We start from the raw sequence: 18,209 nt of genomic DNA, 5'->3' as shown, positions 1-18,209 counted from the left end.
TATTGCCCATATTCGAACTGAAAGTAAGTTTGGATAAAATATGTGGAAGGCCAAATTTCCGGCCAAATCGGTTGACCAGTTCGAGTGGTATAGTGCGCTCCAGCCACTACACATGGTTCCATAGGGATTTTTACAACTTTCAGGCTACTTTCTCAGGAAGTATGGACTTGCCCCTGATAAAACTTGTAGCGTCGTGTGGGGGGCAGTGAACGGAAGTTGTTACAGCAAAAACCAAAACGATTCGAGAGCAGGTCCTATACTGAACTTTTCCGAAATTTTGTTTGGGTGGTACCCGAAGGAGTGGACCGATTGAGTAGAAATTTCAGGATGAGCAAAGCATGGACTAAAATCGGTTACTACCTTCAAGAGTTATGGTGCGCTCAATTTTTCCCAACATTTTCGAACTTTTGTGGGGGAGGTACCCGAAGGAGTGAACCGATATGGCACATCTTCGAACTTAAACTAGGTTTAGGAAAAATATTACGATACCCAAAATTTGGTGCGCACCAGCCAGACAGACAGACGGGGGGACATGGCTAAATCAACTCCAAATTGTCAGAATTGGATTTGGTCCAAACATACTTGGGGTCTAAAACCATTATTTCGATGAGGCACATTTTGCCCGTATGGAAGTTTATATACCCTTGTTAGCATAAATGCTGAGGGTATAAAAACAGGAAGTTCCCCCAAAGGTGGCGTGATATCTATTGGGTTGTTTAACCTCTACCTCTACTTATTCCGCCCCTTCCAGAAGGTATTGAGTTTGTAACGTATACGGATGATTGTGCGATCTTCGCTGATGTCATTTGTGAATGGCTGAACTCCTATTTGATCAATCTTACCACAAGTTTTCATTAGAGGAATATGCAAATATCTGCCACTAAATCTACGGCCACTCTGTTCACCACATGGAGGGCAGATGTAAGAACAGAGTTGAATGTCATGGTCAATAGTAGCAGAATTCCGACCACAAACTAGCCCAACATTTTAGGAACATTCTAGCATTTTCATGTCGTCCGCTCATACCACGGCTATATGCGACAGTTTGAGATGTAGGAACAGTGTCGTTAAGTCCCTGCAGTACTTGGGGTGCAGATAAAGAAACCTTGTTGACCACATATAACGCGATATGTCTGTGATAAGCTATGCAGTGGTTCAGAAATCGATTTTCCTACCAAAACCCCATCTGTTGTTGTCACCTATTGTTAATTTCTGTATAAGATTAGATAGCAAACATAGTGAAACTAAGGAAAGCAAAAAATTGGATCAACATATTGGAAGTAGTGGGCGTGGCGTGCCTCTTAAGACGAAAAATGTTTCCCAATTTTTGAAAATATGTAATTTTTGCTTATTTCTGGAGAAAGAAGCAACTATTTCTCAGAAACTATAAAATATATTGTGTTCATTATTTTTTTTTTATGTGGGTAGGATTGATGCCTTTAAGAGTCGTTTTAATAAATTACCGTAACGCTACACGAAGTAATCTATTTTATTTTTCCTCAGGGTTTGAATGTCATTCACAGCGATGCAGTCGCAGATGCCATAAACAACTATTGTGTGAATGCGGTCTTCGGGAAAAATCCATCATTTATCGCAGGTGAGAAGCGTCTTATGCCACGACAAACCAGAGTAGATTTGGCTCGAGATGATATATACGCAAAAGTCACCACCTAACTTTGGAGTCATTTTGACAATTATCTGACCAAATACATTGTGAAGTGTATTTTGTTTTCCACTCATAATTACTACAGATCATTCATTCAGCAGTCCTTTTTGTATTGTTTACATAATTCTATTTGAGAAGTAATTCATTGTTAAAAAAACCTCATTAAAATCTCTTAGTTTTTTTCATTAATACCAAAAAATATTTTCTTTTTTTGTTTACATTAAAAGGGTTAAATGATTACCATAGATACAAATTCATTGAATTTAATTATAAATTCACCGACACATCAACGCAATTGTACCTAAATATTCCTCGAACATATTCTCCAAAATAAATTATAGCAACAAAAAGTAAAAAATTTTCAAAATTCAAAATTTACGAATGATATTTATTCACACACAAACATATATTTCAACAACCTTTAGATTATACATTGCTGCATGAGAATCCACCGAGCGAGCTTCCACAGCTTCCAAATTCAAATCTACACACAATTCACACAAATGTTTATTAAAGAAGAAAAACGAAAAAAAAACTACAATTACTTTTTTCTATCTATCTACCGGTCGGTTTATGCATGCGTTTGTCTATTTGTCTGTAGGTCTGGTTGCTATTTGTTTGGATTTATTTGTGGTGCTGGTGTGAAAACTCACAAATCGGCAAAAATGTAAGATCATTGGGGGTGAATTTGACTAAAAACGGATATTGAGATTTTAGTGTTAAACTAAACGTCAGCAAAGTTAGAACTTTGTGTTTTTTATAATTTTTGGAAAACGATTTTCTTCAACTCGAACGAAATTTACCGTGTGAGACATTTGATTGTTTTTGCTAATAAAATAGGTGAATAATAAATAATTTTTTTTTTGGCGAAAAATAAAATACAAAAATACAAATACAAAGAAAGTGTAAACATTGCAAACGCCACAGGAAGACTAAAAGAAATTGCAAGTGAAAACAAAGAAAATACAGTGGAACGGTCAACATGAATTGCAATTAACCTCTACCGAAGAAGAAATAATAGAATTGAAATTTGTGTGAAAGTCTTATTAAATGTAAATAGTCTTATTCAATATTTTAACAAAGAAATTGAAAGATTTAATGGAATTAAATTAATAATATTAAATTAAAATAATGTGTTAGATTTATACTTTTTTAAGTTGGATGCTATTTGAGGAACTTTGCCCACACGCCTTACTCTTGGGTGACTTCGCAAATTGTCTTCAAGGAGAGCCTACAAAATTTGGCAGTTGTAATCACAATTATTATCTGCTATCCAAATTTCAACACGACCTTCTTGGAATTTGGTGTCCGCTCGGAAAAAATATTAATCAGCATGTGCAAATTTTCGGACAAATCGGATACACAATTCATAAGTTTTCGTGCTTATCAGTAATTATATTTGGTTCCGACATGTATTTTTTGCCGTCTTAAAAAAGGCCGAGGGGAAATCCTGCTGCAAAAAAGTTCAAAGCGATCCAAGATATATCCTTAAACTTAAACTAAATTTTGTGTGGGAGGTACTTAAGTAGTTGATAAATACACTTCATATTCAAAGCCAATCTATGTCTGGAATTAATATTACGATATGCATAGTTTAGATCAAATCGGTTACTCTCTTAGAGAGTTATCGTGCACAATATTTTATCGAAAACACTTCAAATTTTGTGGGGGTGGTGTCTTCACGAAGGATTAGACCGATAGAGAACTTGACGTAAGTTTGGACAAATATTAAAAGGTGCCAAATCGGTTTCTTTGATGTTGTCTAGTATGGAAATCGTATCCAGGCATTCAGCGTACAAGGCTGGCATGGTAACCATTGCACTAGACTGGTTTTAAATCAAAGGGAAACAAGTAAAAAAGTATCAGTCGGCTTTGACGACAGAGATAAGTATACCCTCTGCATATGTGAATTGAAACTTTCATCTACGGACATATCGAATGTATTTAGTGTCTATTCAGAATTTTGTAGCACTTTTTGGACATTTGAACTTGCCGACAAAGATGTGGATTAGGATTAAACTTCAAAAGTGTTGCGGTACTTAAAGGAATGAACCGAAATGGATCTTATTTTGGGAGTCATATTTTTTCGATAGATATCACATCCACTACTAGTTTCAATGAGTCATCGTATAACTTTTGGATCAGAATGCCAGGAAGCATGGACTTGTCCACGGAAAACATAATATCGCTGTAAACAGGACCACAACGAACATCATCGGTATATATTTCCAAAGGATCTTCGAGCAGACCCTAAACTTCACTTAGACACAAATTTTGAACTTTTGTGGAGGAGGTACCCTAAGGAGAGGACCGATATGGGCCATTTTAGAAGTTAAACTAAATTTGGACAAAATATTAGAAGATCCAAAGTTAGGACCAAATTGGTTGCCCCGCTCAAGAGATATCGTGCATAGAATTTTAGTGTCATTTTTTAATATTGGAAGAAGTACCAGAACCTGTGGATCGTATTGCCCATCTTCAAACTGAAACTAAGTTTGGACAAAAAATATGACGAAGGCCACATTTTGGACCCAATCAGTTGATCAGTTTGAGAGTTATCGTGCTCTCCAGCTACTACATATGGTGACAAAGAGGTTTTTTTTACACCTTACGGGCTGTTTTCTCAGGAAGTATGGACTTACACCTGAAAAAAACTTTTACCGTCGTTATTGAGGCAGCGAACGCAAGTTGCTTCAACAAAAATCAAAGTGATTCGAGAGCTGGTCTTAAAGTGAAGTTATCCGAAATTTTGTGTGGGTAGTACCCGAAGGAGTGTACAAATATAGTAAAATTTTTCCGAACATTTTTGAACTTTTGTGGAATGTGGAGAGGTACCTGAAGGAGTGGCTTATCTTTGAACTTAAACTAAGCTTAGACAAAATATTAAGAAGGCCATATTTTTGACTAACCGAGTCGGCATATCCGTTCGAGAGTTATCTTGCGCTCCAACCACTACACACGGTATCATAGGGTTGTTTTGCACCTTTCAGGCTAATTTCTCAGGGGGTATGGACTTTCCCCATTTGAAACTTGTATCGGTTTAAAAATTTACGGATTAATCTACAATGTAGTACTTCTTTGGGGCCTAAAGACCCGACCAAGCCTGCTTTTCTAAATGTTATATCTCCAATACTGCGAAACCGATTTCCATCAAATTTGCAGCAAAAGCTCAATGTTTGCCGTTGTTATGTATATCTTATGAATTTCGGAGGAGGTGGGGTACCTTTCCCACGCTTTTCTTTTATGTATAAGCCAAACTTATGATTATATCGGTTTCAGCATAAATTTGGGCGGCAATGGTGTTGTGTATACCCTAGGTACATATTGGAAGCCAATATACCGGACCACGCCCACTTTTTTAAATATGTTATATCTTGAAAACAGATGACAACGCCCACTCTTTTCAATACATTATTTTTCCAAAACTACTGAACATTTAATTTCATGCAATTTTCAGAAAATATTCAGGAATATTATATATTTGTAGACGAATTTCGGAAGCCTATTGTTTTATAATCGCTATATTTGCTAATCTTATGACTGCATCGGCTTGCAGATTAATTTTCGAGACAACGGTGGTAGCGCTCCCGATCAAGAAAAACGATATATTTACAAATGGTGAGGTTCAACGGCCATGAAAAACTAAAACACATAAGTCTCACTAAGCGGGATAATTCTTACATGGACGATAATAAACCACAATCAGCATCAATGGGCGAAAAAAATCCGACAGTCCGTAAGTGAAAAGAAAGGTTACAGACAAAATCTGAAGGAGCGGACCGATATAACCCATCAGTTCAAAGATGGGTTATATCGGTCCGCTTTGGACAAAATATTACGAAAGCCAAATTTTGGACCGAATCGGTTGATCCGTTCGAGAGTTACCGTGCGCTCCATCCAACCAGACAGGCAGGCAGACCGACGGACATGGCTAAATCAATTCCAAATTCTCTGAAACTTTTTGACGAGGCCCATTTTTCCCGTATGAAAGTGTATATGCCCGCGTTAGCATAGATGCTGAGGGTATAAAAATCGATGTCAGATTTTTTTTAGGTGGCAGGTTTGTTAGATTTTAAGATTGCTAAAGTTTGTTAACACATGCCACTGGAGCCTTAAAGTTTCTATAGTTATTTGTATGAGGCCAAGGGTTAATTTTCACGAAATTACTCTAAAAGCCACATTTATTGTCCAATCGATGAGAAAATTTTACCCGTTCATTTCTGTGGCTAAAAAAGTAATCCTACAAATCGGCCAAATGTGCATATTGAAGCTATATCAAAATTCGATCTGATTTCACAAATTTTTATAGGATTTGTTTTTTAGCCACTACAATAAACTGGTAAACTTTTTGCATCGATTGGACCATAATAGTGGCCTTTAGAGAATTTTCGTGAAAATGGAGCAAATTATTATGGAAACAGAAAAGGTCGCGTGGCATGGGTTAACGTTAACCGATCACCATAAAAGTTCATATATAAGGTTTTTTGGATCAAATGGAAAAAGAAAAGCAATTGTTTTTTTGGGTCGCCCTAATGTACAGGCGAACTGACCAAATAACCGTGCTAATGGGGCCTGTCCCCTAAAAAATTTGTGTTCCCAAACGCAATTATATCGATATTTTCAAAAAATCCAACAAAATCCGAAAACGTTTAGTGGAGTTATTCCATGTCATTTTATACCAGTTTATTCCATTTAAGCCACGTGTGTAAAACGTTAGCCCAACTGGAATGATTTCAAAACCCTCCCAATTGTTTTTTTTTTAATTTTTGTGTAGATTTTATTACTTTGATTAGAGCTTGGTAACTAGTATATATATATATATATATAAAATTCTTCGAGTCTGCCATGATGTTCGAAATTAAACTCCTCCGAAACGGCTGGACCGAATTCCACGAAATTTTGTATATGGAGTTTTTAGGTCTGAGAATAGGTTTTTACCTACTTTTTATGCTGGTTAGTTCAGTAACCAGGGTACCTTCCCCACAATTTTTTTATGAAAACGTGAAATCAGAGATATTTATGAACGTATTATTTAAAAATTGCTTGCAATACCATGGTAATAATTGTCTTGATCCTGAATGGCCATCTTGGAAGTGGAAAATAGTGGTCAGCCCAATTTTTCAAACATGTACAATTATAGATAATATACTTAATTTTAGTAAGCGTGACTACAAACACGCTATAAACACTGGCTTCAATAAGTGCGCCATTAACCCCGATAATGTTAAATGTCACTTGACCGAAACTTAATTCTAAATTCTAATTCTAAAGATGGTTAAATAACTAGAACGTCTAAAAATTAGCATTGGTCACTAAAACGAAGGGCCAACAATGCGGTGTATCTATAATCTATCTAAATGTATGTCAAGTTCTTTAAGACTGACATGATGTTCTAAATTAAACTTCCGAATCGGCTGGACCGAATTTGATAAAATTTTGTGTGTAGGTTCATAAGGTGGAAGAATACCGTGGGTGGGGGGGCTCCCCCACATCGCGTTTTAACAAATCGCGAAATCTCAGAGATTATTAGACATATTAGTATTCAATACATCAGCAATGGTGGCCTCTGCCATTAATGGGTGTTTTGGAAGCAGAATGCCGCGATTACGTCCAATTTTTGAAAACTTTATTCTTACTGCAAACCTGCCATGAACGTTGACTTCAGTGCATGGAATGTTTTCATGTTTAGGAGCTTAAAATAATAACGTATTCAGTGAATCAGCACTTTCTTAACAAGAAGTTAAAACGGCGTTAAGTTCGACCACGCCGAAGTTTTTTACCTATCACCACAATTTATATTGAAACCAGATTTTAGCCATTTCGGTTGGATAATGTGGCTTAAACTCTAAGGGCGACTAAATACCAAATATAGCCATATCGGTTGAATAATGCGGCTAAAATCTTGCTTATACTGAAAATCGGGAGGTACCGTTCTATGTAGTCTATATAAAAACCTAAACATGTACCGAATAGTCTATGTGGGAATGTCTTCTACCTACAACGAAGGCTAAATAGCAAATTGTGGGAAACCTCCAAACTGTTCTATGGTAGCTATATCAGAACGAGGTCTTACACCGACAAGTCTCTGCAGGTATGTTTACGATCCCCGACAGAGACCAACAACAACCATTTCGGTGGGAAAATTAGACAAAACCTCTTTACTATAGAAAATCATGAGGTACCGTTCTATGGAAGCTTTATCAAAAAGTAGACCTGTAGCGACAATTCTCTGCAGGAGTATTTACGACCCCCAACGGACACCAACAAACCAAATTATAGCCATTTCAGTTTAATAATTTGGCTAAAAAATACCCAACATCGGGTGCTTTATCAAAAAACTGGACACAGAATGGGAATGGTTATACCCCAAGGAAGACTAAGTCCCATTTAATGGCGAATACCGAAAATCGGGTGGTACAGTGCCATGGGAATTATATCAAAACGTGGATCAGTATAACCCATTTCTAATACCAAACATCCTAGGAGAAATTCATTACAATGTTCAATGTTAAATATTGCGGGCTGTATCTTGATTTCAGCTGAAGAACATCGCTACATTAACTCATTTTGATTATGATAAAAAAAATTGAAGTTTTACAAACGGAAACAAAAGTTAGTTATCCCCTTCATCTTATGGTGGAGAGTATAATTAAAAGAATTTTCTATTTTAATCTGGAGATTAGGGTGGGGCGATTTGTGTGGAAGGAAAAAACCTTAAGGAGCCCTTCGCGTTTCTGATTCCTGGGATTGAACTGAGCAAAAAAGTCCACTGGAACACATATCTACCGTGAAAATCGAGCCTTCCGATTTTGACTTTAAGTTTTTTATTGACGTTTTTTAGATATTTTGGCATATAACAGCCAAACCATTGAGATTTTCGATTCAACACAAAGACAAAAATTGTAGCCAAGACAGTAATTAAAACTCTCTAATACATCGCAAAAGCATTGGAATGCTTTTTCAGGCAGTTTTTGCGTTAAAAATGTGCAAACTTTTCGGAAAATGTCGATAAATGACATTGTGCTACAAAATTTGACCAGAAAATTATTCAAGCGTTCTGATGCAAAATTCTATCGTGTTGGGATCCATGGACAACGAAAATGCCTTTATTTCGATTGGGTAACACCGTTTTATTTTTTTATAACACTAAAAGTAGTGAAAATCTGGGTTTCTTACATTTTCAAATTTAAACGGACATATCTTCTTTTTTTCACAACGAATTTCTAGTGATACTTCTTCCTTTTAAAGGGGTGAATAATATCTTTAGAACAAGTTATTATTTGTTTAAATCGGTTAACAAATGGCTAAGTTATAGTGGTTTAAGTCTGAAAACCCCCTCAAAAAAACTATAACTGAATTTCTCATAATTTTGAAAATAATTATTGAACAAAACAAGAAAACATTATACTTTTGAAAATTATGAGAAATTCAGTTATACTTTTTTGAAGAGGGTTTTCAGACTTAAACCACTATAACTTAGCCATTTGTTAACCGATTTAAACAAATAACAACTTGTTCTAAAGATATTATTCACCCCTTTAAAAGGAAGAAGGATCACTAGAAATCCGTTGTGAAAAAAAGAAGATATGTCCGTTTAAATTTGAAAATGTAAGAAACCCAGATTTTCACTACTTTTACCGTTATAAAAAAAATAAAACGAAGGGACCCCAACGAACTAAAGGCATTGTCGTTGTCCATGGATCCCAACACGATATAATTTTGCATCAGAACACTTGAATATTTTTCTGGTCAACTTTTGTAGCACAGTGTCATTTATCGACATTTTTCGAAAAGTTTACACCTTCTCAAGGCCAAAACTGACTGAAGGAGCGTTCCAATGCTTTCGCGATGTATTAGAGAGTTCTTAATTACTGTCTTGGCTACAATTTTTGTATTTGTGCTGGATCGAAAATCTCAATGGTTTGGCTGTTATATGCCAAAATATCCAAAAAACGTCAATAAAAAACTTAAAGTCAAAATCGGGAGGCTCGATTTTCACGGTAGATATATGGTCCAGTGGACTTTTTTGCTCAGTTCAATCCCACGAATCAGAAACGCGAAGGGCTCATTAAGGTTTTCAAATCGCCCCGGCCTACTGGAGATACAATTACATGAGAGTTTTGCTAAAAATTTTATTTTATGAAGTTTCAAGAAAAATGCATAGTTACGTCATTCGTAATTAGATTATTCTATTTGTAATTCAAATTGTTCCATTTGTAAGTCGACTATTCTATTTGTAATTCAAATTATTCCATTTGTAATTTGAATTATTCCATTTATAAAAAGGAAAGGAAGAAACGGGAACAAATGGAATAATTCGGATTACAAAAAAAAAGTTCGAATTACAAGTAAAATAAGTCGAATTACATTTTGTTTTTCAAAATAGTCAGGCTTAATCCCATAGTCGTTGTTTTAATATTTTATTAAAACAACTTTAATTTATTAGTGGGAAAAAATGGTAAACATCGCCAATTTTTTCCCACTAATAAATTAAAGTTGTTTTAATAAAATATTAAAACAACGACTATGGGATTAAGCCTGACTATTTTGAAAAACAAAATAGAAGTCGTCATCCCAAACAAAAAACGCCAACCCTCCTAATTGTGAGACCGGGCACCGTCAAAATGTTGTTTATTGCTGTAGTATGCAATGCCAACAAATTAGTTATGTGCTTTTTCGTCGAGAATCGACGAACGCATAGCAGTGGGAAAAATTTGGATTTGTTTGCAAGTGAAGTTGCTAGAGTTTAGGTAGTGCCAAAGAAATTCTCGATCAGAGTGTTTCTTTGCGCACGTATCTATTTGAGCTAGCAATTGACACTTGGGTATAAAAAGTTTCTTGTTGAAAAACAAGAAATAAGGGAACTGATGAAGATCTGTGGCGAGATCTGAAACTATAGTATTCCCTGCCTTACCCCTTGGTAAACATCGCCAATTTTTTTCCCACTAATAAATTAGAGTTGTTTTAATAAAATATTAAAACAACGACTATGGGATTAAGCCTGACTATTTTGGAAAACAAAATAGAAGTCGTCATCCCAAACAAAAAACGCCAACCCTCCTAAGTCGAATTACAAAAGGAATAATTCGAATTACAAATATAATAATTCATATTACAAACAGATAAATTCGAATTACAAATGGAATAATTCGAATAATAATTGAAATGTTTCGAATTACAGAAGCAATTCCCGAATTACAAATAAAATGTTACGAATTAAAAATGAAATTCTCGAATTACAACTAAAATTATTCGAATTGAATCTGAAAAGGTGTAGATATATAAATATGTAGATGGGTCATAAATGTTTACACGGAAAACTGACAACGGGCCAGCAACGCGGACCGGGTCAGCTAGTATATATATATATATATGCAATTCATTTGTAGTCTAACTTGGTAATCCAATTTTTCAATGTTCACAAATACTATGGTAATTTTTATTCCTACGTCATTTGTGTTTGCTCTTTTATATCAAAAGATTTTTTGATCATCAATTATTGTCTACCAAAGTTTTGACAAATTGATGGTGGCTCGCAACGGTGAAACTCCAGCAACCTTGATACTCGGTTGTCGGCGACCAAGATTCGAATCCCAGCCCGGCTCTTGCTGCAGTTATTTTATTTGTGCCATATTAAAGCGAAGGTCATTTCTAGTGATTTTATTTAATTACTTCTCTTTTATTTCATCTTTATTTCCGTCAGGTTTTGGTCGCATAGTTGTAATCCATTCATAAAAGATAAAACAACTTGACAAAATGCACAAGGACATGGTTCTTCGGTGGAGGTTACATACAATTGCATTGCAATTCGGTGCCAAAAGTGTCGCGTGCGTTTTTATTGCAATATTAAAAAATAAAAAACATCTGAGTGTACTAAGTGGTCATTTCTCATATTTGTTGTTATTGTTACAGCGTCTTCGAAACAAACAAAAAATATATTTAAAAAATCCATATGGTACGTGCCAATTATAGAAATATGTGTATTTTACATTTTATCGCCTAATATCCGTGTGATTACTATGCGTCCATGTAAACAAAATTATTAATCGGATTTGAAAGTGACGGTTGTGCTACGGCGACGCATTATTTGGCATTGGCATAAAGAAGGAGGACGCATGAATTCATAATTTGTACATTTTATTTTGACGCACAATAAAAACAAAACAAAAAATCTCTTTGTGCATAAAATAAGCAACAATTTTGTTGTCTATGATTTGCTGTAAAGTTCTGTGCTGACGTCGATAACAGAAAAAACGAAGATTTCAAGAAGATGCATTCCACCACATGTGGTATTGGTGCCAGCAGCAGTAGCAGTTCACCTCCAACACCTTCAGTGCAAACGTAAGTATGAGGCTTTATGAGTTTTGTGTTGGTTTGGTAAAATAAAAAATAAAAAATTTTTTAAATTGTTTTTATAATTTTTAAAATGATAGGATGTTAATTGTTGCTTTACACAACATTGACTTGATTCGTTATTATATTAGATATAGATCACAGATTTTTTGAAAGCGTTGTCAGAGTCTGGAGTATAACAACCTCATCTCTATGTGGGATATCAAATTCGTAAAGTCCAAAAAATTATCACAGATTTCATTACGCACATACATACATCACTATGTAAATCGATCACTTAAAAAAATTTGACACATAATCTTAAAACATAGCTAATTTCCATTCAACACTCAACTGAAAAAAAACTATACTCCAGACTTAAAACAATCAAAAATCTTCCCACAAAACAATGAATCAAATTGAATTGAACTATTCTGTTTCTGTTCTGTATTTTTTCTTTGTTGTACCCGCCTGTCTAAGTACGTACTTTGACCACTTCACATCTTACCAAGTAGCCGAATAAGTACTCACCAGAAGAAGCACTTATTAGAAATTCTTAAGAATTGTGGACCAATTAAATTGACAGACACCGCAAGTTGTTTGTTTTGCTTTTATCTATCAATTTGATTGAATTGTTTAAATCCAAACCGAAACGAAATGAAATAGAGGCTGAAACACTACACGAAACCCCAAAGACCACAAAAAACAATTATCTTAAAAAAATTTCCAGAATTCAAATGAGATCAAATGCATAAATCCATTATTTGGAAATTGAGATATAACAGGCAAACTAAACCACCAACCATACGGCAGTACTATCTGTTCTCTAGTTAAAAACAGACACAGAAATATAATACACTGGATTAGAATGAACTGAAATTGAGTCTGTAACTTTAGATGAATTGAGCGAATTGTAGACGAGTGAGTGCCATAAATTAAGATGTGCCAAAATTATCCAACATACGTCAGCCTGTACGCTGTTTAGCTGCTCCTCAAAGCAAACAAACAACAGACAATGAATGATGTGTGAAAAGATTTAAATGCTGCTATAGTCTGAATATTGTATAGTTCTTTGTTGGCGGCATTGTTGCTGTTGTTCTTGTTAATGCACACTTGTTTGCCCACCCCGTTATTGTTTTGACTGGAAGAGAGCATTACTATGCCACCACAGCAACAGATTGTTGTGTGTTTTGTCTCGATGTATACGCTTCAATGCGCCTACATACTCTGTTGGATGGCGTCGGAACGAAAGATTAAACAAATGTTGACTTAACGTTTCAATTGTTGGAAACGTACAACATACATACATCCATTCATAGTGTCATCCATCTAGTCCATTATCGTGTCTCCATGACGCTTAGGCTGGACACACGCAACGTGTTTACCTATTAGTTTTGTTGCGGATGTCCAATAAAAAAAGTAATGTTTTTTATTACACTACTAAACTGCATTAGAATTTTAATTATTCACTTGAGACTCAAAGGTTTTTAAAGCTGAAATATGTATGTTGTAAATTTTTAAAGTCTGTTTAGATTTGTAGTAGGTTAAAGGGAAAACAGTAGTCTTAGTAATTCATATTCCCAGTCAGAACCACATAACCGTACTAGTCCGTACATTTAATCGTAGCAAATTTTTGGCAATTTCATATGCTGGTTTATATTGGTCATAATTTAAGTAAAAAAGTATCAGTCGACTTTGCCGACAGAGATATACCCTCAGCCTGCGAGGATTCGTCTATGAAATACATATAGATATTTTAGCGAATATTTTCGAACTTTTGTGGTGGAGGTACCGGAAGGAGTGGACCTATAAGCACCACCTTTGAATTTCATATAATATTCGAAGAAATATTACGATGTCCAAAGTGTGGACGAACGCAGTACTCGGTTCGAGCTCTCTAGCCGCTACATGTGGTGCCATAGGGGATTTTTTTTTACAACTTTCGGATTGTTTTCTCAAGAAGTATGGACTTGCCCCTGAAAAAACTTTTACTGTCGTAATTGAGGAAGCGAATGCAAGTTGCTTCAACAAAAATCAAAATGATTCGAGAGCAGGTATTAAAGTGAATTTATACAAAATTTTGTGTGGGAGGTACCCGAAGGAATGGACAAATATAGTCCATATTCGAACTTGATCTATATCTGGAAGATACATTAGGATGTGTAAAGTATGGGCCAAATTGGTCACTCCCATAAAGAGTTATCGTGCGCACAATTTTCCCGAACATTTGTGAACTTTTGTGGGGGAGATACCTGAAGGAATGGACCGATATGGCTTATCTTCGAACTTAAACTAAGTTGGCAGAAAATATTATGAAGGCCACATTTTGGACCGAATCGGCAGATCCGTTCAAGAGTTATCTTGCGCTCCAACCACTACACACGGGGTCATAGGCATTTTTTACAACTTTCAGGCTTTTTTCCCAAGAAGTATGGACTTGCCCCTGATGAAACTTGTACCGTCTGATGGGAGGCAGTGAATACAAGTTGGCGCACCAAAAATCAAAGCAATTCGAGAGCAGTCCCTAAACTGAACTTTTCCGAAATTTTGTGTGGGCGGTACCCGAAGGAGTGGACCGATTGAGTCCCTATTGGAACCTCATCTAAGTCTGGTAGGAATTTCACGATGTGTAAAATATGGTCCAAATCGGTTACTCCCATCAAGAGTTATCGTGCACGCAAACCGGAAGGAGTGGACCGATATAAACCACCTTCGAACTTAAATTAGGTTTGGACAAAATATTACGAAAGCCAACTTTTGAACCGAATCGGTTTATCCTTTCGAGGGTTATCGTGCGCTGCAGTCAGCCAGACAGACAGACGGACGGACATGGCTAAATCAACTACAAATTATCTGAAACGGATTTCGTCCAAACATACTTGGGGTCTAAAACCATTATTTCGATGAGGCACATTTTGCCCGTATGAAAGTGTATATGGTAATATTCAAAAATGTTTTACAATCGTTGAAGTTGAGGTTCACCATTTAATAAGTCGCGAACTGTCAATATATTTTATACAATATGAATATATTTATATTAATTGAGGTGTTTTAGCCGGGGTCGCATAAAATGAACCATAACAAATAATTTATGTGGAAGCTGTGTTGGTGGTAATATTAAAAAATGGGTAAAAATGTGTTGAAGTTTACAAGTTTTTTTGTGTTCTTTCTTGATTTCTAATCAAACCACGGAAAATTCAGACCTGAGCTCAAAGAAAGAATTAAAGAATACCCCTTGGGCAACATCGTTCTAATGTATGACTTTTCGATATATACCCGACATCCCCCTAAAATCGATGCTGACATTTTGAAGTTTTGAAATCTGGGTTTTTTGAATTTTTCTTATAATTGGAGGGCGCAACCAGATAATTACCCAAACTATTTATTGGATTGTAGAACTCGTTATTCCACGTCGTTTGATGCACATCTCATGAGTGTGCTTCATACAGCCCCCTAGTAATAGGAGTCCAAAGTCGAAATTTTGGTGCGTAAATTTTCTTAAAAAACCTATTTTTTGGCTTAAAAATTTACAACTGTGACTCAGGTACCCTTGAACCCCGCGTGATTTTAGTTTTTTTACGCGCCGGATCTAATGAACCCTTCCGCTTTCAAATCCATCTACTAAAACGGCGGATATAGATACCTTGAAAGTAGGAAATTCTGCAAAATTATAGTTTGATGATTCCGCGCATTGAACCGCGGTTTTCTTTGGTTATTTTTACATAAATGGAATCCTTTATACGCGATTATATTATTTTCCAAAACCGTGTGGCATAAATTACCGAGTTTCTGGAGTAATATTCGTATTTCTTATAAAATAGAATTTGGTAGCACATCCGCGGTTCTTGACGAATTTGTTTAAAATTTGTTATAATGACGTATTTTTTATAGGCGGTCACTGAAATCGGATGCGCCTTATAATCTTATGTACATCGCGCAATTTTTACCCACATAAAGGTTTTTTGAACAGTAAGATGCAGCTGAAGGCACACTTTGGCCGCTGGATGAAAAGTGGAAAAATTGTTACATATTGATAGAGATGCACTCGCTGTATCTGAAAAGCGCATGCGCCTTAACTGATTTTAACGAATTCGCGAATTATACGTTTTTTTAATTTTTATGTTTTTTCTTTGGTTGTAACTTCAATATTACTTTCTATTTCATAATCCTATTGTTTATCAAAGTAACCAAATACACTTTCGTGTTTGTCATCGCATTTTTCCTGAAGAAGTTTCAGCGAAGTCCGTCAGTCCTTGCACCGAAATTTAGCGAAATAGTAGAATAACTCCCAAAAATGTTTTTTCTATTTTTCGTATTAAACAAAAAAATATATTTTTAAAATAATATTCCAACAATAAGTTTCCGTCTTTTGTTGTTGCTGTAATATGGCAGTTCTAAATCCTATCGTTAAAATTTTGGTCTAATATTTTTCTACGCGTTGTCTAGAATCTGTACGTATTTTTAATTTATTTTTTTCGAGTTATATTTGGACTCTAAATTAGAATAAATTAAATTTACTCCAAGATTTTTTCAGTATTTCTTGATTTTCCGCGAAAATAGAAATACATTTAGTAAATATTTAGGTATCTACGGATAGATATTAAATGCTGTTAACGCTTTATATATACATTTTCTTATTACAGCAAAAATTTAATTTTTAAATATTTGTTCTTTATAAGGGAATAAAACCGCCCATAACTTTGGAGCGCAGCATCCAATTTTGTGAACGCGAACAGATTTAAAACCACGATTTTTTTCTTAATCTATGTTCCAAAAATTGCGGATGTGCTCGCAAAATTTTTTTTAACATTTCTTCCAATGGAATTGCAAAAGAAATTTGAAATTTACCATATACTAGAGTTGGGCAATCTCGTTCAATTGAACGATCCGGATCACTGTCCTCGTTCAAAGACGAATGAGTAACATCATAAAAACCAACGTGTGAAATTAAGTACACGCAGTTTTGTCAAAGAAATTACGGGTGTCCATTGAACGAGATAGGGATCCGGATCGTTCAATTGAACGAGATTGCCCAACTCTACCATATACCCTCGTTAGCATAAATGCTAAGGGTATAAACATAATTATAACCTACACCATAATTTTATTAAATTTGTCATTCCGTTTGTAACATATCGAAATATTCATCGGAGACCCTATAAAGTATATACCTATAAAGTTGAGGTATAAAACTTTCCCCCAGAATTTTGTCGGCATAGGTCCACGCATTCATATAGACCCCATAGAACGGTACTTCCCGATTTTCGGTATTTTGAAGGTTGTTGCCACAGCAACCCACTGAAATGGTTGAAATTTGGTATTTAGTATTGGTTGGAGGTAAAAGCCTTTCTGACTGAAATTCGTCGGTATTGTTCCACGTTTCGATACCGCCCCTATAGAACAGTACCTCCCGATTTTCGTAATTCTGAACGTTGTGACGGCAATATCCCACCCGAAGACCGAAATTTATTATTTAGTCCTTCATGGGGTTATAAAATATTCCAGAAGAGAATTATCACCATAGGTCCGGGGCTTCCTACATCCCCATAGAAGCGTACCTCTTGATTTTCGGTATTTTAAAGGTTTCATCGAAATACCGGAAGTTTGGTATGTAGTTGTTGTTGCTGTAACAGTTTTATTATGTATTTGAATGTTCGTTCTTCTGTTCAATCTGGCTCTGGGTCAATTCCCAGTTCCAGGAAAATGACTGCTTCGATAGAATGTGGTCACAGTTCCACTGGAGTTAGATGAGTAGGTTTGGCGGGGCAGTTGAAAAGGTGAGTCTAAAAACTTTTCGCAAGAAGTTTTTAGGTATAGATCGACGTTTTCATACAGCTCCCATGGAACGGTACCTCTTGAGTTTCGGAATTTCGAAGGTTACCGAACTTGTTGAATTTTGGTATTTAGTCTTCATCATAAACGAAAAAAAACACCATTTTGATCAAAAGCTTTATCACCATATTTTTGTCGAATGTCGATAAAATATTACGAATATAATGGGAACATGTTTATCAAACATGATAATGTTACTAGAAAGCGATCTATAAACGATTTCAAACATAATTATTTGAAATTTCTTTATGGTTATTATTGAAATTTCTTTATGGTTATTAATAAATTTCTGTAGTTAAAGTGGTTTTCAACGTTTGTCGCATGTTCTCGCTCTCAAGAGCGGTAGTGCAGAAATAAATCTGTGTTTGTGTGCTTTCTT

General features: G+C 35.5%; 1 protein-coding gene across 6 annotated transcripts in view; it reads left to right on the top strand.

Moving 5' to 3' along the window:
- The first annotated feature begins 2,205 nt into the window (after window positions 1-2,205).
- Window positions 2,206-18,209, top strand: part of LOC141398619 (glutathione hydrolase 1 proenzyme) — a 164,266-nt gene continuing 148,262 nt past the window's right edge. For 2 of the 6 annotated variants that reach the window (XM_073976074.1, XM_073976060.1), the window contains exons 1-2: window positions 2,382-2,470; window positions 11,579-12,007. In XM_073976074.1, coding sequence (XP_073832175.1) covers window positions 11,937-12,007 — 71 coding nt within the window. In that variant the 5' untranslated portion in view covers window positions 2,382-2,470; window positions 11,579-11,936. Of the gene's footprint in view, window positions 2,507-11,578; window positions 12,008-18,209 lie in introns of all 6 variants that reach the window. The other 4 variants (XM_073976059.1, XM_073976072.1, XM_073976058.1 and 1 more) reach the window with 4 other exon arrangements.

The sequence above is a fragment of the Musca autumnalis genome, unplaced genomic scaffold (assembly GCF_047663935.1).
Source record: "Musca autumnalis isolate F117 unplaced genomic scaffold, ASM4766393v1 scaffold_3, whole genome shotgun sequence".
In the NCBI taxonomy this organism is placed as follows: Eukaryota; Metazoa; Arthropoda; class Insecta; order Diptera; family Muscidae; genus Musca; species Musca autumnalis.
Note: the sequence above shows the minus strand (reverse complement) of the source record. Positions and strands in the feature narration are given on the sequence as shown.